This window comes from Myotis yumanensis, unplaced genomic scaffold (assembly GCF_028538775.1).
Source record: "Myotis yumanensis isolate MYYU_CA2020_CCGP unplaced genomic scaffold, mMyoYum1.0.hap1 SCAF_14, whole genome shotgun sequence".
In the NCBI taxonomy this organism is placed as follows: Eukaryota; Metazoa; Chordata; class Mammalia; order Chiroptera; family Vespertilionidae; genus Myotis; species Myotis yumanensis.
In genome coordinates, this window is record NW_027223765.1 from 41,440,306 (window position 1) to 41,466,140 (window position 25,835).

The 25,835-nt window shown below is 45.6% G+C and overlaps 1 protein-coding gene across 2 annotated transcripts in view; it reads left to right on the top strand.

Moving 5' to 3' along the window:
* CACNA2D3 (calcium voltage-gated channel auxiliary subunit alpha2delta 3) overlaps nt 1-25,835 on the top strand; it is an 812,027-nt gene that overhangs the window by 149,910 nt on the left and 636,282 nt on the right. For both annotated transcript variants that reach the window (XM_070390783.1, XM_070390784.1), the window contains exon 3: nt 21,263-21,379. In XM_070390783.1, the coding sequence (XP_070246884.1) occupies nt 21,263-21,379 (117 nt within the window). The remainder of the gene's footprint in view (nt 1-21,262; nt 21,380-25,835) is intronic.

The window sequence follows — 25,835 nt, forward strand, 5'->3', positions numbered from 1 at the left end:
TAATGAAGGTGGGGAGGAGGGGACAGGGCCACAGGCCACACTCCTGCTCTGGGGCTGTGGGGTAGCTATCCTCAGTTCTCTTAGCAAGGAGAGTGTTTTCACAAGTGCCTTACACTGGAGAGCTTCTTCAGTAATGGGTACATCATGCTTTTAAGGTTAGGTTTATTTGAGGTTGCATTTTATTTCTTTTTTCTGGTTAACCTTATGTAGCATCCCCCCCTCCCCCTTTGCTGTGTTTAATGAAAGATGAATGGATTAAAGGAAGCCCGGTAATAACACGGAAATGGAACATCTCAAAAAAACATTCAGTTCATGAGAGAGACCCTGGAACACAAAATGAATGCAAGGCAGATAAATTCAGGGCTCATTTATTAACTACAATTCACCTTGAATTCAGAAAAGGGAACTTTTTCGGTAAAGGATAAGTGACAAGATTTGAAAAGGGCCCCTTGGGGAAAGAGGATTAACAAAAGAAGACATTATAGAATGAGATAGAAGTGAATTAACAAATCGATTTTCTGTTAAGGTTTAGAAGACACAAGATTTATTTGGGAGATAAATATTTGGTAATTGAAAGCTGTAAGTATTTTGTTGTGATTTTCCAGTGGAGCTATGCCCCATGAAAATCTTATGGCTGATGAACATGGACTGGTGCGGATCCTATAAAAAGGCTGCCAGATCGATTTCTCCCTCAGTGTTTGTCTCTGTATGTCTCAGATGCATTTTTTTTTCTACTTTAGAAATGTAAAGGATTTCCCCTCTAATCAAAGGAATTAGTTTAAAACTTAACAAAAATAATTTGAAATAGAAGCTAAAATCATTTTTTTTTTAATCAGAGGAAGTTCTTTTAATAAGAGCCTGGTATTGGATTTTTGTTCATTGCACATTTACCTCCCAGCATTCCACCTGAATTCTATGAACATGTTTCCGTTGGTTTTAGAGCAGTGTCCTGGGACTCGTCCTATCTGTTGACAGCAGAACATGGCAGTTTACCTGATGAAGGTTTTATGGGATGTGATGTCCTGTCGGCAGGTGATAAACTTGATGTAGAAAATGCCACGGGCAATCTGTGCCACGTGGCCCGTTCTCAGAAATGGCCCTTGCTTGGATTCCCATATCTGACCCTTCCAGAGGATGCTGGGGTGTATTGTTTGGCTCATCAATTCACAAAGGATTATTGATTTTCCGATGATCTATAGCAGTGGTTCTCAACCTTCCTAATGCCTCGACCCTTTAATACAGTTCCTCATGTTGTGGTGACCCCCAACCATAAAATTATTTTTGTTGCTACTTCATAACTGTAATGTTGCTACTGTTATGAATCATAATGTAAATATCTGATATGCAGGATGTATTTTCATTGTTACAAATTGAACATAATTAAAGCATAGTGATTAATCACAAAAACAATATGTAATTATATATGTGTTTTCCGATGGTCTTAGGCGACCCCTGTGAAAGGGTCGTTCGACCCCCAAAGGGGTCGCGACCCACAGGTTGAGAACCGCTGATCTATAGCTTCTTCGCCTTTGGGATATAGGCTGTGCTGCAGAACAGGGAGGGGGTGAAGGTTGTTAGAAGACAAAAGTGACCATATGTCTACCTGACTTAATTTCAATTCCTTACTATTTTTTCATTCATGTCCCTTTCTTCCTCTTTCTTCCTATTCATATAGGAAATGGGTGTCTGATTATGTATTTGGCTTTTGACTCTGCTGCTTTCTGGGTACAAATGTTACCAATAATGTCACTGTCATCAGTTCTTATATCTGACGGCCCATTGGGTGAATGGGTTTCTTTATATGAAGTTGTAATTATTTATGTTCAAAGGTAGAAAAAGAGAAATGAAACATATTTAACAAATAGATTATAATTACAGATCTAATATTATACAGGTTTTTTTACATACATAATAATTTTAAAAGGAATTATTTAATATTATTGAAATTGCAAAGGTAATTAGGCTTTTCCAAACAAAACTTGGTTATTTTACCCATTGAAATAGTCCTTCATTTCCTGCACTTGTTCTGGTTTTCTTTGTTCTCCTAATTTATCCCCCTTTTCCTCATGAAACAAGGCATGCGCACATGGACACACACCTTTTTGGGAGGATGGTAGAGAGCGATGGTTCCTTTGGAACTATGTTGCTTTTGGATCAACCCATGTTTGGAAAAGATGAGTCATATGACTCAAGCAGGGAGCCATATGTCTCCCACCTGACCATTGTTTAAGTTTGCTTATGTAGATTACAGAATATGTAATTCAAGGGAAGAAAAGAAAATACTTTCCTAAAATTGAACTACAAAAGCATGTGAAACAAATATACAGGCGACTTGAACCTTTTTTGTCTCACTTTGTCCCTATTTTGGTTCCAGGTCCATCTATACCAAACTCAGTTTTCCTGGAAACTCTTCGCATTGTATTCGGTTTTATGTCAAAGCTGGGGACTGGAGCAGCACAGTCTCCTCTCCCAGCACGATCTTTCAGTCAAGGCTGCTGGCCTTACCACTTCTCCGCTGAGAACAGTCCCAGCTTCTCTCAGGCGCGGTAACACTGATGTATGCCCGGGAACACTGATGTATGCCCGGGAGAGCCAAGTGTCTATGTGAGAGCTAAGGAATGGAGACCTGGAAGTGGCTGGGATAGCTCAGGAGTCTGTTCTAAACATGACTTTGGTTCATGGAGAGGATTCTCTACCATCGTTCAGACATTTGGAAGGTGTTTTCCCCCCTTCCCCCCAGCAGAATGTGTTTCTCAGAACATTTACTGAGCTTCCATGGAAGAATTCTGAAGGGCCAATGGAAACAGCACTTGCTGGATCTCCTAATTCTCCATCTTGAGTGTAGTTGTTCAGGTTGTTCACCAAAAGCACCCCTGCAGCTGAGCATATACTTTCATCCACATCCACCCCCCAACCCCCACCAGGACCTTTTAATAATTCTCAGTACTAAGAATGGGACGGTCTTCCCCAAAGTCCAATTACACAGGAGGAGACTCTACCGTTGTCCCGTGAGCTATGGCCTGGATTGGCCTCTGGTGTCACATGTCCATGACCTCACCCTCTCCTGTCTGTTCACTCCTCCTTCATCCATTTCCCTCTTCTCCTCCACCCAATTGCACATAGGGGCCTTTGCTTGGGCTTGGTTTTGGACTCGTTTTTTTCTCCTCTCCTGCTCTCATCTCCTCCATTTGCCTCTGTACTCTGTTATTGTGAGTGATCCCATTCACGTGCAGTGTCCTCTTCATTCCACAATCCTCCCAACCTGGGGTGTGGGCCCATGCCATTCCCTTTGCCTACTAGTCATTTCCCTCCAGTCTCCCCCTCTCCTCTCAGCTCATTCTTTCAGTATCTGTTGTAACAGCAATTCCTCAGAGAGGGCTTTTCTCTCCATCAAATTTGGGTCCCCAAGAGTTCAGGGAGATGGTCATTAAGATTTGTGTTATGTGCATTCAGTGTTGAAAATGATTATTTCTCCCAGGCTTTTGCAACCCCTACACTTTGACATATTTGGCTGGATAATTCTTTGTTGTGGAGACTGCCCTGTGCTTCATAGGGTGTATAGCAGCTTCCCTGGCCTGTACCCACTATATATGAGCAGCATTCTCTCCTCCTCCCCTACTTCCATTGTGAAAACCAAAGATCTCTTCAGACACCGCTAAATGTCCCTACAGTCTCTGAATGCTTACCTTTCTTTTTCAGGAGAAGCCCATCCCAAGGGCCCCAGGGCATTGGTCTGAGGGCTTTGGTGACTGGGCCCTTGAACACTCCCCTTCCTTATTCTGGTGGTCTGAAGGATGAGTTCATCCTTTTTTTTTTTTTTTGGTACTTAAGCTTTTTGGGAAATAATTTGAAAATAAATCCCATTGTAATGTATAGAATGATCTCATGTTGACTATAAAAACACAGTTACACTTAAAGTCTTACATTTTTTTAAAAAAGAAAAAATCTTAAAGGTATGAGCCAAAAGGTATTCCCTGGTGTTTTGAGGAATTGGGGTTAAGGTTATTTTGGTTTTATCTATTTGCTTATGTCTACTTCTGATTATTCTTCCTAAAGTGAGAATATTTTGCTTTTATAATAAGTAAAAACTGTCATTTACCATCAACTATTTTAGGAGAATTATAAGGAGAGGTTGGAACACGGGTAATGGAACCAGCTTGCCTGGATTTGAATCCCACTCTTCCCTTTCTATTTTTCTCCATATTAGACTTTACTTTCCCCATTAGAAAAGCACTATCACAAAAATTTCTTTTAGAAAACTGGAAAAATTTATGCAACATTCTGCCACCATAACCCAGCCATGATCAGAATTTTGCTGTGGTCCCTCCCAGTGTCTTTTGGTTTGTGTTTTTACATGGCTTTAATTATAAACGTAATGCACTTCACTTAGCATTCTTTCATGAACAGATTTCCATGGTTGTACACAGTTACATGTATGTTGGATGAAATTAATTTTTGACGCAGTCACCTAGTAGCTGTGGACAATGGCCAAGCTTGTTGAATGGGCTGATTAATTCATGTCTCCAGTATGAGCCTCCTGAGTCAGTCCCATTTGTGGTTTGCATGTTATCAGACATTCTAAATTTCTTTGAACTTGACACTTTATATATTTTTAATCACTCGCATAAAACATGAGTGAATGCTCTTTGTGAAGAATTCTAATAACCTAGTATTACATAGGGAAAAATCATAGTTCCCTTTATGGTGCCTTAAGACGCTGGCTCCAGATAAACACTGTTTCCAGCGTAGTTGTTTACCCTTCCCTGAGCCATTGGAGAAATTGTTATTGACAGAGGCCCCAGAGAACCTTATAAGCTGTAATCTATACTTAACGTAGCAAAACCATCTGCCAAAATTATCGCAGAAAATGTCCATAATTTGATGTATGTGTTTAATATACAGAACGCTTCCATTGGATTGTAAATATATGCTAATGATCAGACAATACACGAGACACAGACCAGCAGTTGTCAACAGGTGCTGAACATCCTGCTGCTGCACGTGAATCAGGGCAGATGCCCTGTCACTGTTCACACATCACGTGACCTTTCCGGGGGCCTCTTGCTGTTCTTGGGTAGTGCACAGGGGGGCTTAACCTGGGTCCACAGCCTTGGGGACAATCCAGGGGGCATGAACCTATTGGGGGGCGGGAAATGACATCAGTGTTTGCACTGACCTCTAACCAAAATGTATTCCTTTCTCTTACACATGGCAATAAGCCGCAGCAGTGCCTGTGACTTTGTCACCAGCAAAGACCACAGATGTTTTCATATCATGTCATAGTTGAGGCAGGCATCTCCTTGCTGTTGCTGCTCATCCTTGACACCCATAGTGACGGCGGTTAATACTTAGCACAAAGTCTTGTTATTTAATGCACTGATGAAAAAACACATACATTACACATTTATGCTTTGAACGTTTTAAACTGAATTTCAGTGTAATTGGTTTCATGCCTATGTGTTTGCTTTTCGAATTTAAAATATCATTCTGACCCTGACCGTGGTGTTCGGTGGTTAGAGCATGGCCCCATCCACTGAAGGGTCACAGGTTCGATTTCTGGTCAAGGGCATGGAGCTGGGCTGGGCTGCAGATCCCATCCCCAGCCCCAGTCAGGTGCACGAGGGAGGCAACCAATCGATGTGCCTCTCACACATTGATATTTCTCACTCTTTATCTCTCTTTCTCTCTCTCTTCCTCCTCCCTCCCTTCCTTCCACTCTCTCTAAAAAAAAAATCATTATGAAAAGGGTCTGTGGGTTTCATCAAATTCCAGAGCAGCTACTCTCCCAAATCCCCCAAAATCCCCATCTTAAAAGCATATTATACAGGATAATAAGAATAGGGTGGCTATATTGATTAATTTCCTTATATTTTCCTAAATTCATTCAGGAGACAAATACTGGTAGCATAGTGATTGTGTGTGTGTGTGTGTGTGTGTGTGTGTGCGTGTGTGTGTGTGTGAGAGAGAGAGAGAGAGAGAGAGAGATTATTAACATTTCCTATGACTCTGGTATTTTTCAAACCAGCATAGGAAAAAAACCCTTTTTAAGAGTAATTTGTGGGCTTCTCTCAATCTGCTTGGAGTCCTCATCTTCAGGGTCTTGTTTCTGTGCCTCCAACCCCAAGTGATGAGGAATCCAGTGCTTTATTTAGGTCTGGCATGTAGGTCGTTAGGGGATACAGCCTAAGGGTCTGAGCTCCTTCAAGGCCAGGGAACGCGAATGCCTGGGACCCTGGTGAGCCAGGTGAACATCGGTCTCTTATGGTCCTGAGCTGGCTGCTGCTCTCTCGGTGCCTCAGTTTCATTTCACGGTGGAGGTCACAGCAGCGCCTGGTTCGGGGGTTAGTGATAGCTTCCCGGAAGCAGCCCCCACACTGCCCAGCAGCCCACTGCCTTCGGAGACCATGTTATTGTCTCGGTCTCCTTATGTGAAGAGGAAAGAGGAGGAAGATGTTTACTGACATTTTGTATCTGGGTGCCAGAGGGTTCAAAGAAAGAGACTCAGTGGGTGACTTCACATAAAATCATGGATTTCTGGCTTCTTTTTTAAAAAAGGAAGACTGGATAACCACAGCGTGCCCCTCACCCACAAAGATCAGCCAAAAAGTCACCATCGTTTTAGGATGAGACGAAGGTCTGCTGTTTGCCCCAGGCCCCAGCCTGGCTCGATCCCCCTCACCTGAAATGACCTGTCTGGCCTCTGGAGGTGTTTGCGTTTTTTGTTTCTGAAATGGATTATTTCTAAAATTTTTTCGGATTCTAACACTGATTTTAAAGATATTGGGAGAAGTCCTGTGTGCTGGGCTCAGTGAAGTATGCCAACAAAATTATTTGGTTCTGAAGTTGGTGACATTTAAATTCTTGGGAGGCTCAGATTATGTTTTGCATCTCAGCATAGGGATGGCTGTGCTATAACACCTTCACTTTTTGGTACTGTTATGGCAGATGAGTGTAGCTGTGGCAAGGTGAGACAAGAGGATGTTTCCGTGAAAATGTTGACGCCATGGGTTATTTTTCTCTGCCCTGAAATCAGTAGGAGGGAACAGAATCTTCCCGACATTTTTATAAAGGTTTCCCAACAGGAGACGGGAGACCAGTCTTCAGCTTTTCCTTCCCACGGGAGGGAGGGCGGGTTCATCACTATTAGGCACGATCTCACTGATACCCTTATAATTAACTAGTTATTAATCATAGGAAAGGAGCCAAGGGAAGGCCAGACATTATAGGCATGTTCCCTGCAAAACATCAGAGAAAGGAGACTGGACAAAGGGAAAATAGATACATGCCCAGTAAAGTTGTGATAACATAGCTGAGATATGTCTGTCAGTCACACCTGGGAACAGAGGTCATTGGCCAGAATGGGCATGGCCACTTCCAGCAGCAGAAGATTTGGGACACTTAACCCTGTAAACAAAGGAGTTCGCTTTCTTGGGACTTATGCAACTCTGGGCTTTTGGGGCTCTTTTGCTCCTGCTCCCCTGCATTCACCAGGTGGACCCCACACACAGTGCACTCAGGGACTGTAACTAGCCTGATGCTGAATTGGTCCCAGCTCCAACATGGAAAGGAAACCCTGGACACTGGCTTTGCTTTTAGCTTTGCTGAACCCCCAGCTCCACTTCTATGACTGGACTAAGGGAAATGGGACTTTGGAGACCCAGGGATGTAATTCCATGGAAATAGAGCTTTTTACCATGTCTCATCGTCCTGTGGGGGCCTCTGGGAAGGCTTATTCTAGCGGTACCCCACGAACCCCACTTCCACTAGCAGCTGGGAAAGACGAGGCATGTTTTTTCTCTGATAACATCACCGTGGTTCTCTACATTCCCCAACAAAAAGCCGGGGGCCAGCAGTGCCATGAATTGGTGCCTCTCTTTTTAGTTTGGAGTTGATGGAGTTAAAGATTCATTCAGATGCAGGGTCTTAGCACTCATTCCAGCTTTTGGCTCTGTAAGTACAGGAACCACTTGAGCAGCTGCAAATAGCATTAGCTCTAAGCTTGTTACAGATCTTGCAGACTCATTCATTGATTGCCTTCGATTTTCAGGACATCTTGGCTATAGAATTAAAAAGACTTTAGTTAAGCCAATTAACTTTCCTGGGGCCTGGGCGACTAATACCGTATGCTGGAGAAGGTCATTGATGTTAATCAAATAGCACTTTTATTTGAGCTGGGATTAAGGAAATCGTACTAAAGGTCTCAGAATTGTTTATAATGTATTTCTTTCTGTGTTGCTCTAACTTGCCCTTTAACACCTGGGCCTGACCATAATTACATCCACAAGTACTCAGGTGATATTGCCCTTCCTGTAGCCTGCAGCTTGATTGCGCCAACTCTGAAGTATCCATCTTGCCGTTGATTCCAAGCCAAGTTTTAATCGGAGGTTTCATCTGTCTACAGTTTAGCAAGCCTTTTATACTCAAGTGTGGTGGTAAAGAGTGTGGACTCTGGGGCCACGCTGCCTGGGTTTGAATCCTGGTTCTGTGACAGCAGCACAGGCAGCTCACAGACCCGTGGTGACATAAGCATCTATTTCCATAGTGTTCACTTAGAGCAGCGGTTCTCAACCTGTGGGTTGCGATCCCCTTAGCGTTTGAACTACCCTTTCACAGGGGTCCCCTAAGACCATCCTGCATATCAGATATTTACATTACGATTCATAACAGTAGCAACATTACAGTTATAAGTAGCAACGAAAATAATTTTATGGTTGGGTCACAACATGAGGAACTGTATTTAAAGGGCCAGAAGGTTGAGAACCACTGACTTAGAGCCTGGATATGCTCTCCAGCTACCTGGTACCGTTTCCCAGGCTCCCTTATGCTGGGTCTGTTCCTGCCTGTGGAAAGTGAGCGGAGCTGATGATGCATGTCCCTTCCAGGCTATGGAGTTTTCAGCAAGCAGGTGTGCCTTCTCCACTCCCTATACCCCCATTTGCTGGCTGAATGCAGAAGGCTCAAGGCCTTCGAGGAGAGCAGAGACTCACGGGAGGATCCTGGATCTCCGAGTCACTATGTGGAAAGGCCCTGATGACAAAGATCCCCCACATGGGATGGTAACAAGAAATAAATCTATATTGGGTAAGCCACTGAGATTTGGGGATATTTTTACTATACCAGCTTCTGTCCCCCTAATGAATACAACCACTCACTGGTGGTGTAACCTTGGATCCTTCTGTGTGTCTCTGTTCTCCACGCAGGCCTCAGTTCTCTAACCTGCAAAATGGGGGGAAATAGTATCTGTATCACCCAAAGTAAGTGTTCAATAAATGCTTGTTGTTCTTACTAATAACAATTCATTATTATTATTGTCATCATTGTTGTTACCCCTTCTGATTTTTTGGGAGCAGGAAGGATAAATTACTTTAAATGGGAACATCAGAAAAATGTGTTTGAAAAAAGTGGCCTGCAGAAAACAATCTATACCAAGTAGTACAGGCTTTGTCAAGTAATGTTTTATTATTTGCAGTTTGGCTGTAGTTACATTGGTCGGTGTACATAAAACACACCCATAAATGATGTGTACAATGAAATTTTTCTTCTCTAACACACATGGGCCTGTAATCATTATTTTGGGGTTTAGTGTTGTGAGGATGTATGTGCCCCATAAATAGTTATATTCAGAGCTTCAGATCCCCCCATACAGTTATCCAGAAAATACCCGGGAATGGGATTTTTTAATAAGCACTGAGATCATTTGGTTTTGTTCAGTAGACAGATGGATCTCCCAATTTTAAAGCAGTGTGCTCCTCTGCCACACTGGGCAAGGATGGCTGCATCAACAGCTGGTTGAGTAGCCTGCCTCTGACTTAATTTTCCTTATGGAATAGGGAGTGCGATGCAGCACTCACACTCAGTTTTATCACCATAGAGCTACAGTTTATCAGTGGTATTTGTCCAGTTGACTGTGTTGAACAGTAAAAGCTTATGAGACTCATCAAGAGTTTTTTAAAAAGTATAGACAGTAAACCAGGAGAGGGGGGACATCCATCTGTTACGTCAGCACCTGACAATCTGAAAGTAGTAGAATGTCTCAGAGGGCACCCCCTGCGGGGCCAGCTGCTCTGAGAGCAGCCTCCCTGGGACTCTGGAGGGGGGCGCACTCCACACAGTGAGCTCGGAACAAGGGCCCCAGGGACACTGGGGCTGGGGACCCCATAATTCATAGATTACCAGAAGGTACCTTGATAAATAATTTAAACCACACTACTCTCCCCACCTCCCCCCACCCCCAGGTAGAAGTTCTTAACCGCTTCTGCCCTCAGTGGCAGCCCATGTCCATGCTTCTCACCCCATGGAGTAAGAACTGATTCCAGATTCCTTGAGTGGTCTCCAAGTGCCACAGCCCTGCAGAAGGCGGGGCCCAGCTCTCCCTGCCTCCTCTGTTCTTTGGGTTGTAATGTAGTGCCCTGTCCTCCTTCCTCTCCTGTCATTTCTAAACCAAGGTCTCTTCTTCTTATGCAAACTGTCTCTTGTCCTGATGGTTTTGACAGTGAAAAAACAGCATTCTTCAAGGATTTTCTTCAAACTCAATGAGGCCTGAGAGAGCACAGAATCACTAGTGGGTGTTTTTGTTTTAATGTTGACCTTGGAGACGCTTGATCAGAACACCTGTGTGACGCAGAATTGTTTGTACAAAATGGCTCTTCCCATTTTCAAATATTAGAATAGCCTTCTGTGATCTAGAGTTCCATGAGTTTAGTTAGGTGGTGGTTGTTATGGTTAAAAAGGAGCATTCTTAACATCAGCTTAAAGGATTTAGAAATATATTTACTTGGAAGCATAATTGCTTTGGAGTGTTGTATTTGAAGTGACACTGTATGCGATAATTGAGTTGAGAGGAATACTAAGTACATTTATGTCACAATAGGAAAATGACACTGCCTATAAGGTGAGACTCTAAGAATTGTAGATGACTCGTTTGTGTGACAACATCTTTAGTAACATATCTAAAAAACATCATCTGCCAGCCCTACACACACACAAATGTGTAGGCTCCTATCACCCAGTTTCTGCCAGAAGGAGCCATTTTCAGAGATACTGTTGAAGACACCTCAGGACCTTGTGAATGTATTTGGAAACTGCCAATCCCAGAGCAGCATTGAGAACTAGTTCACCTGTTAGGCTGTGAATGTTGATTAAGACTTTCTTCTTATTGTTGAGGCAAGAGAATGACATTTTTCAGGAGTTATAGACCAAAGGTCAGAATTTATTACTAACCTCCACCATCACCATCACAATTTTGAGCACTTTTTGTCCAGCATTCTGTTGGGTACTTGATCCACTTGACCTCATTGGATCATCCCAACAGCAGTCTGAGGTCTAGTGTCATCCACTTCACTGATGAAGGAAAGGAGGCTGATGGAGGCCAGGCAGCTTGTCACATAGCTAGTAAGTGGGGACATTAGGACTTGAACTTAGCACCTCTGGCTAGAGAGTCCCTGGTTAGCACCATGTCAAATTGCCTCGAGAGTGGGATGCACATTGATGATCTTCCTCTGACTTGAGCTCTGGCAGGTGATTCTAAACCAAAGAGGAGGATGTTACCGGGCTCCAAATCAGTAGTATTACAGCAAAATCCATGCGGGTCCTTTTCCACCCATCCCATTGTGGTCAGCCCTTTTTGCTAGAAATAAGACAGAGAAGACAAAACAGTAACTGTCTCTCATTCTCCCTGATGGAGGGACATACATGCTTACATGTACATGTACACGGAAGGGGATTACATGCAACCTGAAAAGACTTCCCCCTGCTCCCATGGTGCTCACTCTCCCATCAAGCTTGTTCAGAGTCCTGCTCTGCTTACCAGCCACCTTGTGTTGGCTCAAGACTGCCTCATTAAAGTAACGGGGTACTCCATCACTGTCGTCTCCCAGGAGGCAGGGAATTGTATATACTTCATAGTCATTCCCTTTTCCAGGGGCCTTAGCTCATTTATTGTTTTACACGCCTTCCTGGGACCCTTTTCCTACACAATGACTGTGACATCCTTCCTGTTCCTGGCCAAGTTTTCACTGTTGACAGAACTGTTGGGTTGCTCACAGTACCTGAGACTGACCCCTCCCTACTCAGGGAGAAATATAGGTCTGTGCTTTATAGACTGTTATACATTCAGTAGAACAGACAACACTCTCTTGCCTCTGGCATAAATGATTTACCTGCACTGAAGACAGGAGTGACATCAGGGGAGACATACAGGGCTTGATGGGATATCAGGGCTCAAGTTTAGACTGAAATGATCCATGCAGCTCTGCTCCAATTTATTTATTACTTTTTTAAAACCCTCATATGAGAATATGTTGTTTTTTTATTGATTTTAGAGAGGGGGGGAGATAGAGAGAGAGAGAAACATCAATGTGAGAGAGAAACATCAATCAGTTGCCTCCCATACAAGCCCCAACCTGGGATTGAACCCACAACCTAGCTATATGCCCTGAGCTGGAATCAAACCCGCAACCTTTTGGTGTATTTGAGGACTCTCCAACCAACTGAGCCACCTAGCCAAGCTATTACTTATCCTATCTAATAAAAGAGAAACATGGTAATTAGCTGTACCTCCGCTACCCTTCCCATTGGCTAATCAGGGCGATATGCAAATTAACTGCCAGCCAAGATGGCGGCCGGCAGCCAGGCAGCTTGAAGCTAACAGGAGGCTTGCTTGCTTCAGTGACGGAGGAAGCCAACGTTCCCCACCTGCCGCTGCCGGCCTCTGAGCTTGCAGTTTGAAACATTGTTACAAATATAGAAGCTAAACAAAACCCCAGAAACCTGCTTTCAGCCAGCCAGGATCTCAGAGCTGGAGTTGAAACAGTGTTTCGATTATAGAACCCAAACAAACCAGATACCTGCTTTCAGCAGCCGAGGCCTCAGAGCTGGAGCCAAGCCTCAGGGCTAAAGCTGGCCCAGAATAACAAAAAAAAAAGAAAAAAAGGAGCGGTTGGGAGCTTCAGTCACTCACCAGCCTGAAAACAGCCCTCAGCCCCTCACCCAGACTGGCCAGGCACCCCAGTGTGGACCCCCACCCTGAAGGGGGTGTGACCAGCTGCAAACAGCCATCATCCTCTCATCCAGGCTGGCCAGGCACCCCACTGGGGACCTCCACCCTGATCCAGGACACCCTTCAGGGCAAACCACCCGGCCCCCACCCGTGCACCAGGCCTCTATCCTATATAGTAAAAGGGTAATATGCCTCCCAGCACCGGGATCAGCGGAGCCGCGAGGCCTCCCGGCACTGGGATCAGCGTGACAGGGGGCAGTGTCCAAACCCCCTGATAGCCCTGCGGCTCGGCTCTGTGTGTGACAGGGGGCGGGGCCACAACCTCCCTATCCGCCCTGCTCTGTTCCTGACAGGGGAAGGTGCCCCAACCCCCTGATCAGCCCTGCTCTGTGCCTGATAGGGGAGAGCTCCCCAACCCCCTGATCGCCCTGCGGCTCTGTGTGTGACAGGGTGCGGCGCCCCAAACCCCCCCCCCCCCCCACAGGCCCGGCTCTGTATGTGACGGGGTAGAGCCATAACCTCCCCATTGGCCCTGCCCTGAGTGTGACAGGGTGTGGCGCCCCAACCCCCTGATTGGCCCTGCTCTGTGCGTGACAGGGGGTGGCGCCACAACCTCCCCATCGACCCTGCCTTGAGTGTGACAGGGGGCGGTGCCCCATCCCCCCAGTTGGCCTTACCCTGAGCGTGACTGAGGGTGGCATCGCAACCTCCCGATCCGCCCTGCTCTGTGCATGACAGGAGGCGGTGCCCCAACTCCCCAATCGGCCCTGCTCTGAGCCCGACCAGGGGCTGCACCTAGGGATTGGGCCTGCCCTCTGCCACCCGGGAGCGGGCCTAAGCCAGCAGGTCATTATCTCCCGAGGGGTCCCAGATTGCGAGAGGGCACAGGCCGGGCTGAGGGACCCCCCTCCCCCCCGAGTGCACAAATTTTTGTGCACCGGGCCTCTAGTTTTAAATAAAATGAACCAAAATTTAGCTTCTTTATACCCCAAGGGGAACATATGTATTTGCTAACACCCCCCACCCACCTGGCACATTGAATGAATGAAAATAAAAGTGATTTCAGTTTAGGTTCTTTTTTTTGTGTTGGTGTGATTCTTACTTAAATAGTGGTTTAATGAACTTATTTCTGCACTGTGGCTATTTTAGAGAGTAAGACTGACAATTGAACCTTAAGGTAGGAACACGAAGCATCTTCTGCTCATGTTCCTTTAAGGGCCTGGGCATAGCCAGTCTCCAGGTGCTTTCCCAGGAACAGGGTTTATTGGGGATCTGGGTCAGGGATTTCAAGGGAAGTGCCATAGGCTTAGGAGAGGGATGGAGAAGCAGGCCATTCTCTAAAAGTCCTGGCTTTGAGGCAAGCCCCCCAGATTCTCACTAGGGGCTGAGAAAGTCCTTGCTTTGCTATTGCTCTTCCTAGATATGCTGTCAGCCCTCATCTAGTGATTTAATTCTTCCCACTTTAGAGATGAAATTGCAGTTTTTGATGAAAAATTTGGCCAAGAGACCATGTTCAGATGCACCGGCTCTTTGGCTAATGATCCCCATTCATCCATTCCCTGCGGAGGGCATGTTTCACAGTGCTGAGTGTCCTCAGAGCCCCCACTTTCATGTTTGGCGTTTATACCAATTAACTGTGATTGGTCAGAAGCCTCCTGGCTGGAGTCCCTCTCTGAGGCTGTTCCAGGTGACTCACCCCTAGATACGCAGTCATCACGTAGGAGAAAAATGACCCAAATGTATGAACAGCATTAAGTGTTCTGACAGTGACGTAGTGCTTTTCTCTTCCTGGTGTTTGTGTGAAATGATCTGGCAAAGTAGATGCTGCAGAAATAATGCATTTCTTTGCCTCCCTTCGCCAATGATGAATGTTCTTGGCTCATCACGAGATTTCTTGCCAAATGCTGATTCTGCTAACAGAAGGAGTGGGGGCTTCAGATGCTCTCCTGAGACAGAGGGAATAAAACGTTCCTCAGGCTCGCCTGCCTTCTGTGTCATGCATACTGAGAGGTGCTCTTGTGAAGGGCTGTGTTCTGCCTTCTCCCAGGTCTTGGCTAAAGCCACAGACTGGGTTGCTCAGGTGTCCCTGGCTATGGCCCCAAGCCTTAGGGCGGGGGGTGGGGTGGGGCAGAGGACAAGGGTGGCAGAGTGAAGAGCATCGACATCATCCCCACCCTGTTGGATTTGTCTCTTATATTAAGAGCTTCAGTTCAGGAAGGCATCAGTACGAAAACACAAAGATGCTTCGTGTTCCTACCTTAAGGTTCAATAGAATCATCTGTAGCAGAAATGCCAAGATGGAAAACCAGGGCCTGTGAGGATTGGAAGGGCCTGCTATGTGCCGGCACTGTGCTGGGGGCCTTTGCAGACATCCTCCTAGTAACCCTCTCAGCACTCTGAATGAGGACCCTGAGGCACAGGAGGTTAAGCGATTTCCTTGAAGTGACATGACCAAACTCCCAAACTGCTGCTGTGTCTGACTATCAAACTTCTGCATGTCTCCTGGGAGCCCACCTGCCATTCCTCTGACTCTTCTGGCCTCTCGCTGTTGCTGAGTCCCAAGTTCTGGTCGTGTACACCTCCCAACTCCTAGTCTCCATCCAGCTTTACTCCCTCCTACCCATTCTGCACACTAAGATTTTTCAAAACGACACATCTGATCATCGAGTCCCAATACTACCCAGAAACCCTTCAATGGCTCTGGCTGTTGCCTGTCTCCACACCCCACCCTCCTACCCTAATCAGGATGAGGTCCAAACCCTTACATCCTAGAACACTACCCTTGATGGACTGATTCTGCTCACTACTCTGACCTCATCTCTCATTAGAGTCCCCCACCTTGACCATCCATGTGCCAACGAAGTGAAACCGGGTAGTTTCTTGAGCCCCAGGCAGCTTCTTGTCCCTGGACCTCCATACCTGCCTCTTGCTCTGTCAGGCAGGCTCATCCCCTATTGTGTCTCCCACCTTCCCAGCCTAGTCGTCCTTTAAAGGCCCAGCAATATGGGAGTCACTACGTTGCCCACCCCACTGGTTCAACCTACCACTGTGTTGTACCTTCTTTGCCTGTTTACTCATCAGAATACTCCTGACCATTAGAAAACCAGCCTTATTGAGTTCTGCTTTACTTATCATTGCGCTGGGTGTCTAGTACCCTGCCCAGCATACCAGAGACACAAAAGAGATGTTTGCAGAACAAGTAAATGGGACACTGGAGACAGTATTCAAATCCAGGCTGGCCTGAACCTTTAATTGGGTGGCACAATGTCACTTCCATGCTCATCTTCCCCTCTGGCTTCCTTTGTGTTTTCAGGGACCTGCTGATACTTCCCTAACTCCTTTTCCCAGTGGAAGGAGGACTGCATTTATGCGAAACAAGTAATTGCTAAGGCAGCCCTTGAACCTGTAGGAAACAGCCCTTGTCTGTATAGCTGTGTGGGAAGCCACCTGGAGGGGTGTTTTGCCTCCAGCACAGTCTTGATACCTGAGAGAACAAAAGAGGATTTGTAGCCCAAACACAGCCATGGTGTCATTTATAATTAAGGCTTCAGGGCCACCTTCTGAGGGGGCTTGCTCATTTCCCTCAGGATATTTTTATTGTCAAGAGCTGCATCTGCTCCTTTAAAGTCCAGCTTCAACTTCACCCCTCAGTGGCCCTGTGGGGAATCTCGCCCACTTTTGGGACACCCGGTGGGCCCTGGCCACAGTTGCTCTGGCTCACTTGGAGCAGCCTGGGAGCAGCTGCAGCCCTCGTGAACTGACCATGTCTCTAGTTTTTGCCACTTGACTCTCTTGGCAAGTCCAAGCCACCACTGGCTACAAAAATCAATGAAACAGGGGTTTTATGGCGGTGAAATGCAGCCTCACAAACCAGCTTGCAAGTATTTAGGCTGTCAATCCTTCACCCTTTGCTTCTAAGTTCAAATGACCAAGCGACTAGAAGTTAGCCCTTTCTAGGTTTAAAACACACTCTAACCACTTGCCTTTCAACATGGCTAAACCTCTCTGTGCCTCAGTTCCCCATCTGCAGCATGGGGATAATGCCAACCTCCCAGGGTGGCTGTGAGGATGAGACGAATTAATTTGTGAAGAGCTTCCGGCGCCGTGCTGGGCCTGGGATAGACGGAGGACTGACTCATTGTACCGACTTCCTCAGGCTCTGCTAATGAAGACGTGCTGCTTAATTACACAGTTTCTAATTGGGACCACATCCCCCTGCAGGAATCTGTTTATGAGGCGCCCATATGCTACTCTACATACAACTACAACTTTTATATTTTCTAATTTCCAATGTGTGTTCATTGTAAAAATGAGAACATGCAGGTAAGCAAGAAAGGAAGAAACCCATTTGTAATTGTATAGCCAGCTGTGAACACTTGGTGCCTCCTTCTAGCAGGGTGTGTGTGTGTATGTGTGTGTGTGTGTGTGTGTGTGTGTGTGTGTGCTTGCGTGTGTGCAGGTTAGTAACTGAAAATAAAAAGCACCGATTACTGTCTGTACCATATCGTATCACACTGCATGCACAATTCCTGCCTTCTTCCATACACTTTTTGGATGGCCATGTGGAATTCTGTTGTACTGTTGAGCTTACTCCCTCCAGTTGCTTGAAGTCAAATCGCTTGGTTTCACACTGAGGCACGTTTTTAAAGGTTTTGATGTTGCATTCTAAACTGCTAAGGGCTTGCAGTTGATTAATGACTGTCCTGGGTTAATCTCTCTGTTCTTGAAAATCCTTTGATTCCAGCAAAGTGTGATGTTTCCTGGTAAGAGTAAGGCATTACGTTGTTCTGTCCTGATTCCAACAGGCATCAACACATCTTGAAAAGCAGGTTTTTTTCCTTATGGACTAACTTCCCCAGGGTGATGAGAAAGTAGCATGGGCTTGACTCATAGCTGAGAGGACCCATTGTCATGTGTCCTGAAGGGAGGAGAGGAGGAGACAGGCTGGCAGAGGAATGGATCCAGTGAACGGCTATGCTTGTCCCACATCTGGAGTCCTTGGCTTGGCAAGAGCTTCATGCTGAGATTGGTTAGCTAGGTCACCAGGCACCCAATAGTCCTGGGAGACTGACAGCTCCCCAAAAAGTCAGCGGCTCCTTTCACAGAACAGATTCAGAAGGAGAAAAGACGCAGGAAGATCTTGGGGGACAGTGAGAAATGAATTGATTCCCTTTTAGAACTCTATTGGGAGAGAAACACATGCAAGGAGCAGATATGGCCAGAATAATGGCCCTCCTATATAAAAGCCAAAAGATTCAAGTAAAGGCCAATTGTGAAATCCATTTTATTTTTCTTTATCTTAAATCTCTAGATCAGCGTTAGTTTCAGAATTACTTAAGACAGAGATTGATTTCACTGCCTCTGTAAATACTAGACGGACATTAGTTTTGTTTTGTTTCTCTCACTTCTTGAACTTTGTGTTTTTGGTAGTGAATCAGCCTTGGCTATGAGTTGGTCTCTGCTGCTGGCTTTTGGAGCACATCTGGCGGGCAGCAGAGAACCCCCAGGATTTTTGGCTCCAAAGACATTAGCTTGCATTTGGACTTAGGGAAAGTTTCCAGTAATTGCCATTGAAGTTTTCTTCATACAGCAGAGGACGCTGTTAGCTTGAGCCAGGCGTGGGCTGGCTGGAGTCCCACATCCCAGGCTGAGCCAGTCAACCTCCCAAGGGGTTGGGAGGTCACCCTTACAGAACCATAGGCCAGTGCAGCTGCATCGCCGGCTTGTTGCTTGACTTGTAACACCACAATTGTTCTCCAGAGAGGTCCTGTGAGTGTCTGCTGTGGGCTGGCAGGTGACCATGGGGACCTGTCCTCACCCCCTGGACCACAGACCTTACAAAGCCTGCAGAGAAGAGCACGGGGTGCTCTGGGGCTCAGAGGGAGGGCGCATCCTCCTTGTCTTGGGGAACCAGGACCCCCTTGTTGAGGCGGAGGGGAAAGTTAGAAGAAGGAATATGGGTTTTCTAGGTGAGATAGAAGAGAGACTCTCGATACAAACACATAAGATGTTTCCAGGGAGCAGGGAGCAACATGTCTCTTTCAACTCAAGGTCCATTATGGGACCTTGAGCATCTTATAAACAATGTAGCAGGTGTCTGTCTTGGTCCAGACTCAGGTGGTCTGAAATAGCACTTTATTTTGTCAGGATTACCTTAATTCTGAGAAACCCCAAGCCCTTGGGCCTGATGTTCAGGTGAGAGGCCCAATGCCTGAGGGTCCCTTCCTGTCTGTTCCAGAGTCCAGCTGTGGGCCCTGGGCCCTCTGTGTGGCCAGAAGCCCCCAGACTCTAGGAATTTCATTTTAGTGTTAAGGATCAGAGGGATTCTCTCTACATTCATTTCCTTAGACTAGAGTCACTCCCTCTGTTTTTAAACTCTAATCTTTTTTTTAAAGACACAAGTATTCTTGCCTCAAAGGACTTGGGAATGTGCTCTAGGAAGGGAAGTGTTTTCTCACCCGCGTGTGAGTGCGTGCACACACACACACACACACACACTCCCCCTTCCTTGGGGTGAGGAAAAACTGAACCTCCATCTAGTTTACATTTTTTAAGATGAATTTACATTTTATCTCTATTTATAAATTTATATCTTAAAATGATCTTATTTTTAAAAAGTCATTATATTGTTCACTTCAAAAATGACTGTCAAGGTTACTAGAGTCAAGGTAAGATACGGAGCCCTTAGGATCTTGGGGTGAGGGGTTATTAACTGATTTAGTTCTCCCCACAAATAAGAGTTATTGTAAGGCCCCCAGTATTTTCAGTTTCCAGCCCTTTATAGCTGCATAAATGGAAGTGATTCCTGTTCACACTAAAAGTATTTGGAACTCCATTTACAAAATATTGAAGAGATCACTAAGACCTTTTGCTTATATGGATTATGTTTATTGATATTTGTCAAATTAGAAATTAAAACTAAGAAATTTAAAAATTAAAAATTATTAATTCAAAACATAAAAACTTCTTACATGTTAACGTAAATAACATATTTTATGAAAAACAAACGTATTTTGTAAAACAGAAAATTTAGTTAGAGGAATGGCCCTTTCTTTTCATTTTTGCAAATGTCTCTCATGCTTGGTGTAAGAGGAGGGGTGATTTTCCTCTGCTTCTGGTTTCAGTCTGTGGTGATTTGTTGAAATCTATGAAGAAAATCTGGCTTCACATGGATATGCTCTTGGAAAAAGGGGGCACTGCCTGGGTCCCTGAAAGGGTCTCAGAGACTCCACAGGGGTGCTTGGACCACTCTGAGAATGGCTTAAGCAGACCAGTTACCAGGGCATGTGATGGGTTTTAAACGAAACATTGTGAGAATTTGGGTGAATTGTAGGTCAAATCAGTCTCTTATGGAACAGAGGAACAGATTAAGAAATCTTGTATAAAGCGTTGTTTTTATGGTCTTGTACTTGATTGCACATGCTCCTTCCGTGAGCTCGGGCGGGGGGAGACATATGACGTCCCCAGTAATTGACTTGAATTGCTGAAATCTGTAGCAAGGGCTCCATTGTTATAAAGTGTTTTTAAGATGCTCTGCCGTTCTTTAACTTCTACTCCAGTTCAGGAGATGACATGCTTTCTCTATAAAGGATCAGAGTAACTATTTTAGATTTTGTGAGTCCTCTGGTCTCTGTGTGACTACTTACTTACCTTGATAGAATATGTAAACAAATGGGCATCGTTTTGTCCCAACAAAACTTTATAAAAACAGATGGTGGCCTGGATTTGGCCCAAGGGTTCTAGTTTGCTGGCTCCTGCTATAATTACACATTAGAGTCCTAGCCTTGAGACTATTTTGCCCCAAGTCCTCAGTCTTCAGCCATGAAAAGTTTAGTGATATTCAAGGAAAAATAAAACCAAAAAAGTTGAATTTCTTCTTTTTTACTTGATGACACATCTGGAATAGTCAGCTTCCAGTGGTGTTGGCTGCAGGCAGTCCTCCTGAGGAACCGCTGACTGTGGGCCGATTGGAAATAGAGTGTTGATTCCAGGAACTGAAGAGGATGGATGGTAGAGTTTACTTGCTTCACGGTTTATTCTTTTCCTGGGTGCTAGTTAAGCTTCCAGAGAGTCAGAGCCAATTTTTACATTTCTCCCTATTGGTTCAATAATTATGAAATACAGTCCCATCTCCCCAAATCCAACAGAGACAGTCATATTGTAACTTTACTTTTACTGACTCCTTGTGGATAGAGATGCTGGGACAGCACAGGCGAGGTGTTTTGCAGTATCTTGAGCCTTCATTGTTTCCCCCCCTTCTTACAGAAATACAAAGAGTATGAGAAAGACGTCGCCATAGAAGAAATCGATGGCCTCCAACTGGTGAAAAAGCTGGCAAAGAACATGGAAGAGATGTTTCACAAGAAATCTGAAGCAGTGCGGGTAAGTGCCTCGGCTTCAGCTCTTTATGGTCTGTAGACATAAGGCAGCTGCAGGGAACTGGCTCTTGTGAACCCAACTCTCAGAGACCAAAGTTGACTCAGCTATCATGTGAACTTTTTCTTTTCATAAGTCTAGTGAACCAGGAAGAGGCATCACTAGGGGCAGGATTGCCCTCTCCATATATGGTTCAGGTCCTATATTTCATTTTATAATTTTACTAGAGGCTTGGTGCACGGAATTCGTGCACTCGGGGGGTCCCTTAGCTGGCCTGCGCCCTCTCGCAGTCCGGGAGCCCTCAGCAGTAGGACATCCTTAGCATTGCCACTGCTGCTGCGCTCACCAGCCATGAACCCCGCTCAGGGCTTCTGGCTGAGCAGCCCACCCCCTATGGGAGTGTGCTGACCACCAGGGGGCAGCTCCTGCATTGAGCGTGTGCCCCCTGGTGGTCAGTGCGCAGCATAGCGACCTGTGGTTCTGCTGTTCGGTTGACTTGCATATTAGCCTTTTATTATATAGGATGCTTTCATCAGAGGCAATGTTAATTGTATAGCCAGAGAGGGTGGCTTATGACTGTGTGATGCATGTCCTAATTCCCCAAATATCACTCAAAGGTCCCTGGGTTCAACTAAGCAGCTATAAAAAATTTAAGCAATGCTTGCCAAAATATGGAACTGGAAATCTCAATGAAGTGAATGAATCTAGATGAAGTCAGAAGTTCCTTTGTCACTAGTGGACTATTACTATAAATATAAAGCTTGTCTTGACTGGTAGGAGCTCCCTGAACTTTCATATTATCAGCAGGACAAATGGAACTACAGTGCACAGATATATTATTTTGGATTTCCAAGGTGGTTTCTGACTTTATTCCTTGTAGTCAGCTAAACAGGCCATCCTCCGTTCTTGCTTTAGGACATGGGAATGTTGCAGTATCCTATATTGTCATATTGGCACAGGATTATGGGAAAGAATTGCAATATGCAGACTTCTTTATTTCTAATCATGTATAGTTTGCTTACCTTCCAGTTTTAATAGTCATCTCCAGAATCACTTTATTATAAAGGAACACTTTTGACTTTAGCTTTTCTCACACTTAATTGGCCACAGAAATTTCCACTAGTTATTTCTGCTTTAAACCTGATGACCCCACATATTTGCTTAACCCTGAAACTTTTCTGTACTATTTTTAAAATTGATTTAAGAGAAGAGGGGAGAGGGAGAGAGAGATATAAACATCAGTGATGAGAGAGAATCATTGATCAGCTGCCTCCTCCACATCCCCCACTGGGGATCAAGCCCACAACCTGGGCATGTGCCCTGAGCAGGAATCGAACCTTGTGACCTCCTGGTTCACAGGGCAATGCTCAACTGCTGAGCCACTCCATCTAGGCATTTCTGTACTATTTTGATTCAGGGTAGGAGGGATTGTAGATTAGTAGCTAAGAGCATGAGTCTGACCTGGGTTTAGTGCCTGTCTTTGTCACCTCCTAAGCTTCGGCCTTTGGAGAAACAGCTTTACTCATCTGTAAATGGGAAAACAACAAGAGGTATGAAATTTAATCATAAGTTATACTTTAGAGCCACTTAGCACAGACCCAGACATATACCCAGTGCTCTGAAATGTGTATGTCATGTATTTCAAAATAGATGTGCAGGGCCTTTTGCGAGCACACTTGATGCCACAAAGTCTAGGCTGACTGGTCCAGTGAGAGTGGCTCCTCCTCCCAGTCTTAACAGGAGAGAGGGCTTGTGTGCCCGGGTGGAGTTTGGTTTGGAGACGGTTTCGTCGCTGAGATTGACCTGGTCTCATTGTCAGCTGTGTGGCTCTATTGGCCCCAGTCATGAACCACGTGGCATTTGGAGTGAGATGAGGTGGCCACTGAGAGATCTCCTGGATGTGGGTTCATGTTGAGGCCAGGGGAGAAGAGGGTGTGACTTTTACATACTATAATGACACCCCACTTCTTGAATAGGAACAGTTGATATTTGCCTGTGGGACTTGTGAACATCTGGAGGGCAGACACCTCCAGTCCCGATGTGCCTGTGGTTTGCAGTGGAGCATTATCTGCAGCGTTGCCCTAGAAGACATCTCGGTGCCCCAGGGTCCTTCCTTTCCCATGCCACCCACCAAGCCGCAGCCTTCTTCTCAAATAGCCCAGGAGAAAAAACATTTTAGAACTCACTCGATCACTGCGATGCCCCATGTCTCACGGTCTCCCATTTCCAAGCACCCATCCGCACCCTCAGCAACCTGAGCAGGGTCGGAGGTTCTAGCGCCTCCCGAGTGTCTTCCTGCCAATAACTGATGCAGCGCCAAGTGCTTATCAATGGTGGGCGGCTGGGAGGACGCAGGGACCTAAGTGAGAAAACTGGCTCACCAACAGCACTGGTTATTAGCATTTCCATGGATGTATATAAAATATTTATGAGACTAGAAATAGCAATTTAGAAAACTGCACTCACACCTTTAGTCTGCGCAGGCAGTTAAGTTAGTGCTGGGGAAAAAGGAGACCCCGTCCTCCGCAGGCCTGCCGTCTCTTGGCTGTTAAGCAGTGTTGATCCTTTCTGTCGCTTCTGGCTTGATTTCATCATTTTACCCCATCGCTTTCCCCAGTGATTAGTTGAATCAGAGTGATTTTATCATACTCGTCCCCTATTTGAATTACTCTCCACTATGCAATTATCCTATCACAGAAAGTCCCATTTTCTCCCTGTCAGATGTCTGAAGCAAATGGGAAACCTAAAGTGGCCTGCCCATTACATAACCTCTGTCATCTGGTTGGTAATGGACTATATGTAACTTTTTTTTTCTCCAGGCCAGCAAATTACAAATAACCTTAGCTTTAATAATTGCCATTAACATAATGGTGGCATCATGATGGCATCACTTCTTAACTAATATTTTCTAGCACGTTTTAATGCCCTCGGCGGTTTAAATCATTTTTCCAAGTCCACTTGGAGGCTGGCAGTGGGTTGTTTTGACTTAGAGCCAAATCAAGTTTGATGCAGCCACGCTGCTCCTTGCTCTCTCGGATAACACTTGTGCCTTAAGCCTTATCTCCCAACTTCTTTGTCCAGACGTGTTCATGCAACCAAGTCCTCATTTAATGCTGCTGAGCGGTTTATCAAGTTTTAAGTTCTATAAATGGACAAGGAATGGAATCAATTTGCTTCCAGTTCATTAACATTTCAAGGAGATATTTCACATGCTGGATGGGAGGAAGTGGTGGTCGGCAGTCCTCTGCCGCCTGATGACTCCCATGGGCCTTCCCACGTGACACCTGGAAATGCTGGGCTTGTCACAGGTCAGAGCTCCTGTGAAATACTGACAGAGGCACAATTGACACAGCTCCCCGTTCCTCTGTCTTGCTGATGGTCACCAGTTCCTCTCCCTGATTTGAGAAGAGGGAGAAGGCCAAGGATGTGCATCCCATGGCCTTGGCTGTGTGGGCAGGCTGCCCAGCCTTTCCTTTGTCTTTGATATCCCAGCCTCCACTAGGAGGAGCACAAACCATCACCCCACTGGAGGGGCCATCTGAGCCCCAGCGACCCCCGGGCGGGCACAGTGAAGTGTGTAGCTGGAGGAGACTGTAGGAAGTGACCAGGCCACTGCAGGCATCTCTGATTACAGGGACCCACTTTGGGGACAGATTCCAGCACTGCCAGGGGAGGTGATGGTCTTGTGGTTTCAAAATGGCCCACAGGCTCAAGATGAGCAGCACAGCCTGCAAGAGTGAGCCAGGAAATGACCACAAGAAGGACTTTGGAGAATATATGAATGTGTACTAGGGTTCTCCAGAATGGTGTTCAAAGGGTGGGTTCTCCAGAGCTGTTGTTGCCTTTGATTGTTGGGGCCACCCCAGAGCCACTCCCTTCGTCACACTGATTTGGGTCAGACTTGTAACTTCCTTTCGTCTTGTTCTCAGGAGTTCCTGGTTTCCCTGGAAGGCACTGACCCACGTGGCTTTCACAAACAGGCAGGGCAGAGTCCAGAGAGAGGGGATTATAGGATGGTATCTATTCCTGCCACACAACAGCCAAAACATTAAGTACTTTACTTGTTGTTCACATGCAATGGGGACAGTGAGGAGACATAAAAACAGGTTGTAGCTAAACTCACAAAGTGAGGAGGAGTCTGTTGTTTTCAAACCTTGGATAAGCTATTGAGTAAATTTTGGAGGCACTCAGAAGCTCATACCTGGACATAAACTTCATCCTGTTTCACTTATTTTTTTTAATTATATCGATACAGCGATACATCCAGCTCTCGAAAAAAGAGTGTTTTGCTTAAAAATAAACGCGCTTGCTCCTGGGGAAAGGCTGGAGAGACTAGATTGCATGTGAAGTCCCCCTTCCTGTAGCCGCCTGCTGTGCACTGCAGAGCTGTTTCCCATTACAGCTGTACTGTGGAAAGTAATTGCTGTTGTACAGTAATTCAATTTCAGGGCATTCACGCATC